This window comes from Cannabis sativa, chromosome 8 (assembly GCF_029168945.1).
Source record: "Cannabis sativa cultivar Pink pepper isolate KNU-18-1 chromosome 8, ASM2916894v1, whole genome shotgun sequence".
Classification (NCBI taxonomy): Eukaryota; Viridiplantae; Streptophyta; class Magnoliopsida; order Rosales; family Cannabaceae; genus Cannabis; species Cannabis sativa.
This window is the reverse complement of record NC_083608.1, coordinates 36,908,748-36,924,571: the sequence shown is the minus strand read 5'-3', so window position 1 is coordinate 36,924,571 and position 15,824 is coordinate 36,908,748. Positions and strand designations below refer to the sequence as shown.

Here is a 15,824-nt window from a genome sequence, read left to right as displayed (position 1 = left end):
TCTTGTGACGACTTTGTGTTACGTCAATAATCCATAAATATGTAGACCCATCTAACTGTCTTACGGCCCAACTTGTTTTCTTCCATTAATATCATTCAACAACCCACCTTTAGCTAAAATATCTTATACTAATATATCAACACAACACCATCCATTCACCCGCTTTTTATATTATTTTCCAAGCAGCCGAAGATGTTAGCTTCTTACAATAATGTTATCCCAATATCTAAAAAGCCAAGCGTCACACCAGTAACGAAGCCAGTCACAGTTAGAAAATAATAATAATAATAATAATAATAATAATAGCCCCTAGAATTTGAAATAAAATGACTTAAAAAATTTAAATACTAACTCCATTATTGTCACTGATCTTTAGATAAGCTCCTAAACATATAATATGTATATCCTGACTGAGAGGTCACACAGCGGAAAGCATATGAACAAAATGCAGTTTGCTTTGTTTCTCTCGTATATATGCATGAACTTTACATGGCTATCTAAGAATGGAATTGAGCGGTATACAAGATCATATCTCCAAACTACTCTTCATATGACTTTTTTTAAAACATATACACAAAAAGAAAAATATAAGAAAACTATAAGCTTCTAATTCATGGCTAATGGCTCCCTACGTTTCATTTTTTGCCTCAGTTGCTTTACCTTGTCCCTCACTGGCAGAGACAAGTCATCCAGATTCTCTGTCTGGGGGGATTCGAATAATTTCTGTTGTATCATATCGTGGTACATCGGTTGAAACCTCGCCTGAAAAGCCCTGAATGAAAAGTAAGGTAGCAGAGTGCAAACCACTACGAAAAGGGTAACTAGCCAATACAGGGCACTAGGAGCGCATGCTTCAACAAGAACCTTGTATGATGTTGAAGACGCAATCGGTGGGAGAGAACCGTATATTACTAAGAACACATACCAAAATGTGATGCTTCCCCAAATGAAGAAATGTTGGATCCATGTGAAGTAGTTTATAGCAAGTGCCATTTGACAATTCACGGCCCACACTATGCATGTATACATTGTGACTCCGAGGACTTCAAAGTCAACAACCTGACCATCTTTCCGAAAAGCCTGATAAATGGTGGAGTTGGTGGTGAAAAAGAAGATGATTATAGAGCTGACAACTCCATTGACCATCCAACCAATTATCCGGAGCCAGCTGAAGAGGATGTTCTGTATCCCCTCTTGATATAAAATTGGGTACTGCAAACAGAATTAGTGAACTCGTGTTGTCATATAGCAATCAAGATGACATTTATTAAGCACAGTTTGTCAAAGTAGTTTTATGTTAGGCCTTTTAATGCGATTACAAATTTCTACAAGGATATCAAACTGTTACCTTAAGGCAGAGTCTTGCAGAAACGTCCTGGTCAAAGACACCAAGAGCAATTACAGGAAGCGAAGTGAAGAAGACGTTGTAAAATGACATGTACCAATCATTGTAAGCAGATTGACCAGAGAATGAAGCATAGGCCTCAAACCAAAATAGAGTAAATCCAAATGTTATGTTCTTGTAAAAGAAGTAGCATATCTGCATTCATAAAAGAACAAAGTGCACATCTTAGCAAAGGGTGAGAGGCTTTTATAATCAGGCTCCCTAAACACCCACACCGACTTTTACAAATTGAACAGATCATTTTACTAAGGAAGATAAAAATTATGCAGTTCATTTACTTCATCCCCATTGTGCCTCACTTATTTACTCTCCTAGGGAAACTGAAAAAATATAAGGGAACGATGAAGGCAAGTTTCATTTTTGTGTTAAAAAGTAAAGGCAATGTGAACATGGAGGCCTGGCTTTACCATCATAGATATGCGCCTATAGCACCAATGCCCGTGTACCAGCAAAAGACGCTCTAAAAATCGGAACTGAGCTATTGAAAAATCACTTGCCATCACTGCCTGCAACAAAAGAATTGATGGGCATCAGAGCTGGTATACTATTAATGCGGAAAGGATCACCAACAACAACAATAGTTTAATGAACAGAAAAACAAGTTGAGATGGACACTGCAGAAATCAACGATCGCATAAACAAAAATATAATGACCTGCATTCCTTCAACACCACTTATGCCAACTCCAATATCAGCCTCTTGAAGCATACCAACATCATTCGCCCCGTCACCAACTGATAGTGTTGTTTTACCTGTTTCCATTTTAACCAGTCTTGTAACCTGCAAATCTTCTATATTTCAGTCAGATTATTCTGTAGATGAACACTAAAAACTCCAAATGAACAAAACTTAATTAATTATCATAGAATAGTGAATGCCAGCAAGCAAGAACAATTAACTTACAAGAGCCTTTTGCTTGGGTGTAGAGCGACAGCATATGACTGAAGCACAATTGATAGCAAGCTCAAAAAATGACTTCTCAACATTCTTGTTGAGTGAATATTCCAAGGACCTTCCATCAATTATTAAGCCAAATGTGATAGAGTTGCAACTCTCTTTAGCAGAACGAATTTGTAAAATTCCATCTACAATTTGTTTCTTTATGCTGTCCATAGAAGCCTGAAACAGTCAAGGATTCAGGAAAAAATAAATAAATCAAAATTTGTTCTCTAATGTAATTCAGAAAATTCTACCTCTGCAACGGCCTCTTTATCCCCTTGTTTCTCTATTGCAATAATATCTGGTGAATCAAGTGTAATGACAATTTGCTTCATATCTTGTCTTAGTAAGCTACATGCATACCTGTAAATGTAAAATTTAAATTAGTTGTGGACTGCGACTTCTTGGAAAAAAAAATACATAATCCACCACTAGAATTGCTTCCGTACCCTATGTTAATTGCTGTCTCCATTTTATCACCTGTTAATACCCATATCTTAATTCCAGCCAGGTGAAGCTTATTAATACACTCAGGAACCTGCACAAAAACAAAAATAAAGTTAAACCTCTAAGGCACATAAAAATGTTTTCTAAACATTACAAAGGGCATCCAGTAACAGTTCCCAAATTCAACAAGTGTGTTCTAAATATTGGAAATGGCATAAATGTTCCCATATTCAAGAAGTAATGCATGGGAGTTTTTAAGTTGAATAATCACCCCCTTTTGCAGTTTGTCCTCAACAGCTGTGGCTCCAAGAAGAATCAAATTTCTTTCGATCTCATCAGCAGCTGCATCAACCAATACATTGCGATCTTCAGAGACAGAAGTTTTGGCCTTTCTAAACTTTTCTTCCCAATTTATATATACTTCTTCATCAAGCTCACGAAATGCAATCACCAAGGTTCTCAGACCCGCTTCAGCGTACTTATTAATATGATCCTTGGTTTGAGCCTCAAACTCTCTCCCATTCTCCGCAAGCCTTTCAAACATTACACTGCATATATTCGGATAAATAAATACTTGGAAAATGATAGACCAACTAGCAAATTCTTGTAAATAACAATAAACTAATGATGTCAAGAGTCTCACTTGTCAGCACCCTTGCAAAGAAGAAGATACTGATTTTCCATGTTTCTTACAATCACTGACATTCTCTTACGGGCACTACTGAACTCCAAGACTTGAAGTAGCTCGTATACTCTGGCACACAAAAAGACAAAAATTAGATGTACTGAATTGCAATGGAAAACTAAAGCAAAAAATAGAGTAAAAGAGTCTAACTTACGATTAAATATCAAATTTAGCAAACCAACATATACAACCACATTCATAAATGATGAGAAAAAACAGCTTAATTTTATGATGATGGGTTGTAGTACCAAGAAAACGATTGTCTCAGATATAAATAACAAAGGGTGGGGGCAGGGGTTAGAGGAAGTTGAAAACTTTGAAAAGTAAAAGTTAGGATAAACAATTCTAGCCAAATGTTCTAGTGACAACAGATAAAATCATGTTTCAAGTTAAAATTTGAGATGAATTAGCTAAAAGTAGTTGAAAAGGTAAACCTATGAAATGAGAAAGAACTAACCTGTCAACCTTTTTTCCACTCTTATAGTCCAACTCATGCACATGTATGCTTGTCTGTGACCTGTCAAAAAACTCAAAGCCAAGCTCCCTTGCAGCAATGACAAAAGCTGCCTCATCTGGTGACTCGGCCTCGTAAGAAATGTCTCCTGATTCTTTATCTCCATCGGGAATGGCTGTGTGACAGATTGCTAGAACCCGAAAGAACTTCTGTATGACATCAGAATGAGGTTCATTAACCCACATCCCATTCATTATCCGCTCATCTCTAAAATTGAAACCCTTGATTGATTGTTCAGTGCCTGCAACATCATCGTTATGACTTGGATTATCAGATATCATATCATTAGTTTCAGGCAGTCCACCCCTTCTCCTGGATGCCAGTGCTACCTCCACTTCTGTCATACCACGACCATATGTAGTGCCAGCTATTGAACATTTCACAAACTCCATTGAATTGCATGTCAATGTACCAGTTTTATCAGAAAGTATAGTATCAACCTGACCAAGTTCCTCATTTAAATTTGATGTGCGAGCATGAGCTCGCCTATCTGTTTCTTCATCAAACATGTCTCGATCATGATTAATGAAAACACTCTGTAACACCTTCACAATCTCAATGGAAACATACAGTGATATTGGTATCAAATATCCATACAACATAAGAGCCGTCAAGAAATGTAGAAAGGAAGCAAGCAATGGTCTTTTGGGGTCGTAGAACACAAGAGTATTATCTGGACGGAGATACCACCTAATATACTTTCCATCTTTAAGATCTTTTTCAGTTTCAACACCAAAAAACACTGATCCAACAAAAGAGATAAAAATAAGAGAACTGAAGAGAATGTAGATGATCTTATCCATTCTCCTCTCAATTTTACTTCTCTTGGAAGGAGGATCAGTTGCATTTTGCATCACTTTTGTATCATGCCCAGTAAAAATGACAGCACCAAAAACGTAATCGGTGTTTTTAAGCTTTGAATCTCTTAAGAGAATCTGTTCCAAGGATAGTGGATGTTGTCTACCATCATAGTGCAGCGTTCCAACAAACGAATAAAGGTTCTCATTGGGATCCTCACACTTGATTACTGCTGATGTGAAGTCTTTGAATGATTTTTCATCGTGGAGATTGGATGTCACCTCCAAAGAATGCTTTAACTTCAAATTAGTTTCTCCATCAAGGTTCATAGTTTCAACATAGCAAATTCCATCTTCATAGCTTGATGAAAGCAAAAGCAGATCAGCAGGAAAGTACTGATCTTTATGCACCTTCACAATGTCACCAACTCGAAGTTTCTTCCATCTAGTCTCGTGGAAGGCATAATTCTTATACACTTTCACCTTTCGGTTATTTGACTCTATATCCTGAAACCATTCCAAGGTTCAGATGAGAAATGAACAATCAATAAAATAGTAAATTACCTCTAAAGATTTCTTTTTTCATTTTTTCAGGAGCATGGGTTAATTTAGTGGGAGATGCATCGACAACATAAACAGAACACAAAAGCAAAGTATCCAATTTATAAATATTGTAGCTCAAATAAAGTATAAATAATTAAATAAATAAAGATTTCTAACATTACTTGTTTTCTTCGCCTCCAATCTTCCACAGCTTCTTTGATCACGGTAACTCCAATCACTAACATCAACGGACCAAGAACACTGATTGCTGAATATGGTGCTAACGGACTAAATGAAACACAAGCTACAATAAGAAAGTATATATTCGCTACTCTCCTAAACTGCTCAAATAAGGACTTGGGAAGAAAATTGATCACAGTGTATTTGGTTGTTGAGACATAATTTCCTCTATATCTCATCTGAATGACCTCGGGATTGTCAGGATCATTACAATGCACAACCCTTGAGTACCCTCTTTGCCCAATTTGATCATGACTGTCTCCCGACGACGATCGAATACAAGAAAACGAGTAAAGCTTACTAAAATGTATCCTCTTCCTCCTCCTTCCTTCCACCATATTTTCACCCCAAAGAGAAAAGAGAAAATACAATATAAAAGAGGTTGCTTCTTTTCCCCTAATTCAAGACTAAAACCCCTCAAATTCTCACCCACATTTTCTTCCAGGTTAATCAACAAACGACCAAACAAGTCACAATCACAGCTATATATTTCCCCTCAAACCGACAATTTTTCTAACCTTTTCAATTGATCCAAATACCAAGAAAACTCAAGAATCACTACAAACAAAAAGAAAATTCACAACCCTTCCATTTCCTTAATATGTATTTTTGGTTCACAAAAATCCAAAACCATTAGGTGAGCTGAAGAAGCAACATAACTTGGCAGTCACATATGCTCCAAAATGCTTTGCTTCTGAGTCCCAACTATATCTATCATCATTCGCAGCCAAACCAAGAATAGAATCAAGATTCACGAAACCTTTACGGCTTTGTAACTAAGCTATAAAAATTAAAAAAAGAAAAAGAACTCAGAAATCAACTTCAAATGACCTTAAACGAGCTGGTCAAGAATTATCAGAAACCCTAGAGTTGAGTTTTTCCATGAATTCCTTTCTTGCTGACCAAGTTGCAGAGATCTCTTCCTTGTCGTTTCAGCTGAAATCTAGAGAGAGAAAGAGTGAGTCTTGCAGAGTTGTAGTGAGGGAGGGAGGAATGGTACGTGCTTTGTGTACAAGTAGTTAACTCTGTGCCTTTACCGCTTTTATAAGCAAAGAAAAAAAAACATATGTACATAAGTGAAAATAGGAAGCGAAGCAGGTGATAAAAACCCGTACACTTTCATGGAGTTTCTCTTCTCTCATGATTCACGCAGAGTCTTTAAGACCAGGAAAAGCTGACGTAGGACTGGGAAGAAGATCTGTCGCATATCCCTATCTAACACGTGGCAAAACAATCTCTATCAAACGATCTAACTATGAGTTTTTACTATGTCACACTTGACTGAACTAAACTACGTCGTTTCTTCTCATCTTAAAAAATATGCTCTCAATCTCACGCCTTCTGCTTCTTCTTTAATTGTTTTGCTTTTATTGGAATTTTTACAAATTTTTTTATTATTATTTGAAAAGTTTTTTGGTGGAATATTGTGTGCGTGGCATAATGTAACTTTGTTTAGCATTTCTTTTGGTCTTTTGGTATTTTTCATCTTTTCTTTTTCTTTAACTTTTTGTGTAATCACATGATGCACTTGCTTTAATTTTAGTATCTCGTATTTTTGTGTTTAATTTGAAGTGACAAAATAAATTAATGCATCCCATGATGTTTCACACCACATGGGTTAAATTTTTTCAACAAGTGATTTTTTTTTTAAAATAACTTATTATAGAGTTATCCACATCACACAAAAATATTCAATTATATATATTGCCCATATAGCCTCCAATCGAATGTGATGATCAAAATCAACCTCCATTTGTTTTGTGCCTTGTATTATAAGTTTTAGTTCAACTGTCAATTTAAACTTGTTTAAAAACTCACTATATTGATTTCATTGACTTACTTGGTTATCCAATAATTGCATGAACAATCAAGCAACAGAAATCATATATTATCTATACTAGGTGTTCGAGAAGGTATTTTCCGTCAAATTTAATTGTTTAATCATATTTTTTATTTTTATTAACTATATTTAAATAAAAACAGATAAAATATATAATTAAATTAGCAGATAAAATGTATAAAAAATAAATTCTAAGTTAATAAAGATTTGTACATATTATTAATAAAAAAAATATTATAATAGCATACGATTATTAGTGCATTTCAATATCAATTTCTATAAATTTTAATTTAATAAATAATTTAAAACTGCAATTAATGGCGTGTTACATAGCAATAATAGTACAAAACAAAAATAGTACAAAAATTATTCATAAAAAGTAAAATTTTAAAAAAAACAAAAAAAAAATACTAATCAATTATTGGGTACCACACTCATATAGTATTAATGGTGTGTTTACTAAACTATAATTTGAATCAGAATAATCAATGGGAGAAATAAATCGGTTTAAAATAGAAAATAATCGGAAATAATATTTTATTATGCTGTTTACTAAATTGTACAGAAGGAAAATCATAATCATATAATTTTATTTACATAACTACGAAACGTAATTAGAATACTTTAATTTGATAAAATTACCATTATTAGAACATGTAATTATTTTCTATTTATAAATTTTTAAAGGGCATATTTGTCTTTTTCATTTTTAATTAATAAAATTAAAATTAAAATAAACTAAGTTAGGAAATGGAAAAGTATTCCTATAAAAATAGGGGAGAATCTTTCTCTTTGTTTTCTCTCTAATTTGTGTGGGCCCCACTATTTTCTCCATTTTTAAAATTTAGTAAACAATTGTATGAGAATTAATACCATACCATTAATTCTCATTCTCTTTAAGTAAACATGTCATAAGTACATTAAGGGTACCAATAGCAAGTACAAAAAACCATTTAATAAAAAAAAAACATAAAAGATAACAAAAAAGGTAAATGGTACAAAGATCATTCATAAAAAATTACTAACTAATTAGTAATTATTTGCCAAAAATAATAGTAAATAGTACAAAGATCATCCATACATAAAAAAAACACAAAAGATAAAAAAAAAAAAATTACAAATCAATTATTGAGTACTATACCGATATGACATTAAACATATTAAAAGAACCAATAGCAAGTACAAAAAATTATTTGCCAAAAAAATAGAATTAAAATAAATTTAAAAAAATACAAAAAAATTAGTACCACACCATATGGCATGGATTCAAGCATATTAAGAGTACTAATAACAAGTACAAAAAATTTATTTACCAAAAAAAATTGAATTAAAAAACAAAATTAAAAAAAATAGAATTAAAAAAAAAAAGTAAAAAACAATCTTAAAAAAATAACAAGTACGACTTGTCAATTGGCATTCTTTGAAAATATATATATATACCTAAGGAATTTTTACACCACATACTAAAATTTTCAACTTTTCTTTGGACTGTAGGGCGGAATTTTCTTCAAAAATACTGTATTTTTTTTTAAAATATTGTGTATTTTTTATACTGTGTTAAGTTTTATATGTTGTTCCGCTATTGTCTATTAGTTGTTCCATTGTTGCTTTTAATTGTTTTGTTTATTATTTTACGGTTGTTTTATAAGAACACAGTATTTTTATAAAAAAAATTATGTGACAATAAAATTGTAAAATTGTACCCACAATTTAATATTTTTGTAAGAATCTCTATATTTAATTTAATAGGAACAATGAAACATCAAAATTAAAGTTAGGAGGGGTGGAGTAGTTGTCTTGCATGGTAAGCAAGCAAAATATTTTGGTGAGTGGTGTGGTGACATGATGGGCTCGGCCCATTGATAAAGATGAGGCATGCTTTACTAGTAGGAAATTTACAAGGATAAATTAAAGAATACTTTTTTTATTTATTAATCAAAAATATTTTTATATTATATTTTATTAAGAGAAATTTGATTTTTTTAAAATCAATACATTTTACACTACAAAAAATATGCCAATTTTTTGAAAACCCTAAAAATACCCCCCTCATAACTCAAACCTTTTCTCTCTCCTCCCCTCTCAGCCGACTCTCTCAACTCACCAACCCACCACCCACGGCACCCACCACCCTCACCCACGAGCAATCCACGGCAGCCACCACCCTCACCCACGAAAACCCCAACCCCGACGACCCTCACCCACGCTCAACCCACGGCACCCACGAAAACCCCAACCCCCGCTCAACCCACGGCACCCACGAATCGCCGCCCCAACCCCAACGACGGTCGAAGCCCAAGCCTTCTTCTCCACCGCGGTCGAAGCCCCAGCCCCAGCCCCCTTCTCTCTCTTCCTCTCTCTGAAAACAATTGAAAAAAAAAGGCCCGGTCCGATGGTCGGACCATGGGGTCCGACCAATCGGACCCCATGGTCCGACCATCGGACCAAGGCCTTTTCTTTTTTTTTTTTGGTTTTCAATCGTTTTCAGAGAGAGGAAGAGAGAGAGTGGCTCGATGGTCCGACCATCGTACCTGGGCTTTTTTTTTTTTCATTCGGTTTCAGGGAGAGAAAGAGTTTGAGTTATGAGGGGGGTATTTTGGAGGTTTTCAAAAAATTGGCATATTTTTTGTAGTGTAAAATGTATTGGTTTTAAAAAAAAAATAAGTTTAATAAGTATAGAAAATCAAATTTCCCTTTATTAAAGGGGAGTTCTATTTGCACCCTATAAAATAAAAAATACACCCTATTATTAAAAAAATATAAGCTTAAATAATTTTTAAAAAATACTCCCAATAATTTTTAAAAAATACTCCCAATATTTTTTTAAAAAAATCCTCACATTATTTTATATTAATTTCAATTCTTATTTTGATTTCAATTTCATAATTCTTTCTGACTTAGGTATATATTTTTTTATTTTTTTTCTAAGCAAATTTCATATAATTTTTTATTTTAATTTTTTTTTCATAATATCTAAGATGTAATTTTATTTTTATTTGATAGGTATATTTTTTAAGAATATGAATTAGAAGAAAAAAATTAAAAAAAAAAAACTTAGTACAATTAAAGATATAAATTTTATATAAAATAAAAATTATTAAAATGAGGTCTTTAGACATTTTTGGGGTGTAAATAAAATTTCTTTTTATTAAAATATACTCATTTTTATAAGTGGGTTGCCCAATATATCCTCACCCTCCACTTAACTCTAACACATAATTTATAAGTGGGTTGCCCAATATATCTTCACCCTCCACTTAACTCTAACACATAATTTACGTTAACTTAAGGGGTATAATGAGGATATCATCTATAAAAGTAGGTATATCTTAAAGAATATAAAAATAAAGATAAGTGGGTATACAATATAATTTACTCAAATTTACAAGATATATTTAAAAATGGATTCCTTTTTACACTTTTATGATTTTTTTTTTCAAGTTTCACTTGTTTTCTTAAAGAAAAATATTATTTTTACGTTACCCAGTAACACCCTCAAAATAATATTATTTTAAAACAACGAATAATAACAAATTTATATTATTGTAAAAAAATCATAGCAGCAACACCAAAATAAACAACACTCCATGTTTTTATAAGACCAAAAAAAAAATTGTAAAAATATAAAAAAAAAAAAAAATTATAAAATTATAAATTTTTTGTCATTTATGAAATAATCCCTTACTAATGTATAGCAGTAGAAGGAGCACTCGCATTAGCTTATCTACTCTATTTTTAAAATACTTTGTCAAAACTGTCATTTTTTCTATGTTAACCCATACATTTACTACATTTTAATTTCTCTATATTATTTGAAAATTATTTATTTTAATATATCTTATACATTTTATAAGTAAATAAATAAATATAATAAATATCTCACACATATATTATAAAAATATTTTAAAAAGTTGATATAATATTTATAGCTCAATGAATAGTGCTTCTTGACATGTAGCTAAGCACTATTCATGAGCTAAATCTTTTATGTGGCGTTTGGCTAAAGGTACGTAATAAAATAGAAATGAAATAATTTTTATTTAGTTACATTTAAAAATATTAGAATGTCATTCTAATAGAATGATTTTTCCATCATTTTGGTAAAATGACTATTCTATTTTAAAAAAAGAAAGAAATATCATTCTAATGCAAGATGAGAAAAATATAATATATTTTTTTAATTTTTTTTATGCATTTTAAAGTTGATTTCATTCTCTTTCTATTCTCATTCTTATTCTTATGTTTTCATTCTTTCCAACCAAACACCACCTTAATTATAATAGCTCATTTGATGGAGCAATATTTTTCATCATTATTTATATCTTACCTAAATAATTTAACTATTGCTATTATACATCATCTATAGGAATGCTACCATTATTGTTGGGTGATATAGATAGTGTTTAACATTATAAATATAGTGTTGTTTGGTAATTCATAGAAAAAAAATTGAATTATAATAGTTTTAATAAACAACTGTTAGTGAGTTCGAATGCTACATCATTCGTTCAGTAAAATTTGTCTGAAATGTTGTACGCTTCTGTTATGTTAGTTAATGCACCCATTAGTTAGTTGATTCTTTCTTTTTCCTATTTAAAGGCCTTTAGTTATTTTGGTATTGTAACACAATTTATACTGAATTGAGCGAGATTGAGATCGAGTTGGAGAGAGACATAGAAAGAGAGAAAAAAAAGAGTGAAGAGAGTTGGAAAACTTGACCAAGATTAGTGCTCTTTGAGTTGAAACTCAAGCTGAGTTTCAAGGGTATTCATATGTAATTGTTCTTTAGGTGCACTCAACAACTCAAGCTAATAATTCATCATTTTAATGGAGAAGATCACTCGGTAGAATAACTGGAAGTAGGCCCTTTGGTTTGGTCGAACTTGATAAAAATTTGATGTTCTTTACTTTAGTTTTTTGCAATTTTATTTTATGTTTTAATTTTCTTATTGATTTTTCATTGTTTATTCGGTTTTGATTTGTTGAAATGTTCTTGGTTTGAGTTCTGTGTTGTTAGAATTTACAACAATAGTATTAGAGCTTAGAATTTCGAGAAAGAGAATTCAATCTTGGCAAGCTGTCAAGATTCAAGAACCATTGGAACATGGCTTCATCTTCAACAAGATTTGATCTGGAGAGGTTTGATGGATCAAGAAACTTCAGTCTATGGGAGGAGAAGATGACAACAATATTGATATACCAAAAACTTGATTCAGTACTTGAAGAAGGTGTTAAGAAAATAGAGAAAGAAGTCGATGCAGCCAAGAAGAACGAAAGTGATACTGTGATGAAGCAAGTGCAATCTATAATAACCATGAATCTTGCAAACAATGAGTTGCTCTAGGAATTTGGAGCAAACTTGATCAAGTTTAAATGGCAAAATCCACAGCAATAAAGATCTTCTTAAAAGGGAAATTTTATGGTTTTACGATGAATGCTACTGTCTTATTAGGATAGAATTTAGATGATTCAAATAGAATTGCTCTTGCTCTTACTAACATGGGGGGAGCCATTAAAGAAGAAGATCAAGTTGTTATTGTTCTTAATGGTTTGCCTGATCAATTTAAAGAAATGATAGTTTTTATATTGTATATTAGGGACACTCTCACTTTGGAGGATGTAATGAGCACTATGAAATCAAGGGATGTTGAATTAAATTAGAAAAAGACAATAAAGCAAGAGTCAGGGTCTGATGAAGCTTTAATGGCTCGAGGTAGACATCCTAGAAGAGGAAATTCAAGATTAAGATGGCTTAAGATCCAGTGACAATTCAAGACTCAAAAGGAAATTCAAGATCCAAGTCAAGACCAAGGGAAACCAGATAATGTCATTGTTATCCGTGTTTGCGGAACAGGGGCACGTGACAAAAGATAGAAGATGATGACCTGAATAATCATCGCTTAAGTTTCTTTAATTGCAAAAGGTCGCAGAAAGACTAAGATAACCTGGAAGAGACCTAGGTTTGGGAGAGATTTAGCACCTTGCCACAAGATAAAGCAACCCTCCAGGATCGAAAGCCTTCCCAGCCTTCCAGGATTCAGGAAGATTAAACCTACTAAGTCTACATGGAGATACCTGGAAGCCATTTGAAGATAAGACGGATGTCTTGTATACAGGGAATATTGGAAGCCTACTACGAAGTGGAAGCTAGACGTCTCCCTCGACGTGCTACCTTTTTGACATAGGATTTGATCTTGTCCCCTATGTCAGACTATGGTAGTGTGCGCACCTCTTCTGAATATCCCATTTTTTTTACAGCCCCTTAGAGCACTTTTTTTGCCAGACATGACTTTTTCCTGACACGTGCCCTGCATACAGTGGTTCTAGTTGTACAAAACCGTCACCCCATGAGAAAAAACCTTCTAAGGGGTCCAATAGTCATGTATATACTATATAATGTATTTTACCCTAATTGTGAGCAGAATTTTACAAAACCCTACACAGGTCACGGGTATACTTGGGCCTAAAATTTAGCCTATATAAACCCCTTCATTTCTTTATAAGGGGGGATCGAAAAAATGATAGTCGAAGCTCTGCCAAAATATCCTATAAGGTTTCTTCTTTTTTTAAGAGAAACCTAGAGAAGCAGAGTTAGGGTTTTACTTTGTAAACACCACTTGTAATATGTTCAAGAAGCCTATAAGGCCAATATACTTACTCATGGACTCGGGATAATTAATGCATGAACCACGTAAAATTCTTTGTCTTAGTTATTTATCAATTATTTAATTTCTAAAGCTTTCATTTAATTAGTTTTTGAAAAATCTGGGTAAACAATCATCATTGTTGCAGAGTGGGTCACTTAATCATACAATGTTGGGTTTAAGAGATAAGAAAAAGAAGAACAAGGAGGAAGAAGACAACGACAGTAATTCTAATACAGTGGTGGATGACAATGTTAGGGCTTATGTCCTGAAAAGCCTGTAAGGACATTTCTAATTATTAAATAAAGAGTTGAACTTTTGATATATGCATGAATGTTAAATTATTTATATTTATTATTAAATATCAAAAAATTTCTTATTCATATATAAGGTTGTGGCTCGTAGCTGTACAAAGAATTAAGACCACTTTGTTAAAACAGTCAACAGCATATAAAAGTTTGGGAATCCTTAATCAATGGTTGCTAGTACGGTTCAGTGATGCCTGTTCTTCGGTGCAAGTAATCTCAATTTGGATTACTGATGTAGTATGACATCAAAGTGAAGGTATTGTATATAATATGGATTATATATGATAATGATCTATATGAATGAAGTTTTCTTTATTAACATGTTGTTTACTATAAAGACTTAATTCATATCATAACGATAATTAATAGTAGATCAGCCTAAATCTTGAGTAATCATGAACTCCTATTCATGTTACTAGTTTCTTTGATTCACTCGTTAAAGTTTCTCAGAGAAGATGATTCTTACAACTTCTATTTTGGGAAGCTAATAATGTGAATGGCTGGGAAAATAATTTACAATTATGGAATCCTGACTTTTCTGACGGATCGAATGTTGGTTCCCATCATTAAGTGTTAATTCTAGAACTAGAATATTGTGCACAAATTTAGATTGGATCTAAATTATACTTTCACTAGTAAATTAATGGTATTAAAGGATAAAGAAGTAATTAGAATGGTAATTTGACCAAAACTAATTACGAACCAACACATGAAGGGCTAATCACTAGCATTAATTATATTAATGGACACTACAGTGAAACTCAGTAAATATAATTCTATAATTACTAAGAGTTCAATTCCATATTTTTAGTGGAGTAATCATGAAATTAATAAACAATGATTATTTAATTGATGAGCCTCAATAAATAATTTAGTTTATTAGAGCTTAGAATTATAAGTCCATGGTTCATGAATTACCACTTGAAAATACTATCAAGGGTTGGGATAAAGAGTAGTATAATATCGTTCAAAAAAATTTATTTTGAATTGGCAAAATAGTAATTATTTATTTTTGTAATAAATAAATAATTTTTCAAATTGATTAAATAGGGAAAAGATAAAAATTGTTAAGACAAAATTTTTCAAAACAAAATTTGTCGAGACAAATTTTGTCAAGACAAAAGACACAATCTTTGTGCTAAATAGAGAAGGGTAGGCACCTATCGCTATGCATGTTTCTCTTTTGGGTTAATTAAATATTTAATTAATTCAATTAGATAAATATTTGAATTTGAAAAATAGTTATAGATATTTTAAAGTTGTTGAGATATTCTCTCAAATAGTTAAGAGATTCTCTCATAGATATCAGTAACCGAATTCAGTTATAGATATTTATTTAAATAATTAAATATTATTTAATTAAAGAATTTTAACTACTATAAATAGAAGTCTAATTTGAGAATTAGAACACTCTTTTACACTTTAATTTTTGAAATATAGAGAGGAGAAAGGAAATAGTTTT

General features: G+C 32.2%; 1 protein-coding gene across 2 annotated transcripts; it reads right to left on the bottom strand.

The window, feature by feature from the left end:
- Nucleotides 1–331: 331 nt before the first annotated feature.
- On the bottom strand, nt 332–6,737 carry LOC115699111 (probable phospholipid-transporting ATPase 8). 2 transcript variants are annotated; one of them, XM_030626351.2, is made up of 12 exons: nt 6,402–6,737; nt 5,513–6,281; nt 3,934–5,294; nt 3,435–3,545; nt 3,063–3,339; nt 2,794–2,882; nt 2,599–2,707; nt 2,309–2,524; nt 2,060–2,185; nt 1,813–1,911; nt 1,349–1,540; nt 332–1,212 (listed from the first exon to the last, which is right to left on the bottom strand). In XM_030626351.2, exons 2-12 carry the CDS (start codon nt 5,906–5,908, stop codon nt 607–609), a joined length of 3,582 nt encoding a protein of 1,193 aa, XP_030482211.2. In that variant the 5' UTR covers nt 5,909–6,281; nt 6,402–6,737; the 3' UTR covers nt 332–606. The 2 variants fall into 2 exon arrangements, with proteins under 2 accessions (XP_030482211.2, XP_030482210.2); XM_030626350.2 differs by having other exon boundaries at nt 5,513–6,737.
- Between the last annotated feature and the right edge of the window lie 9,087 nt (nt 6,738–15,824).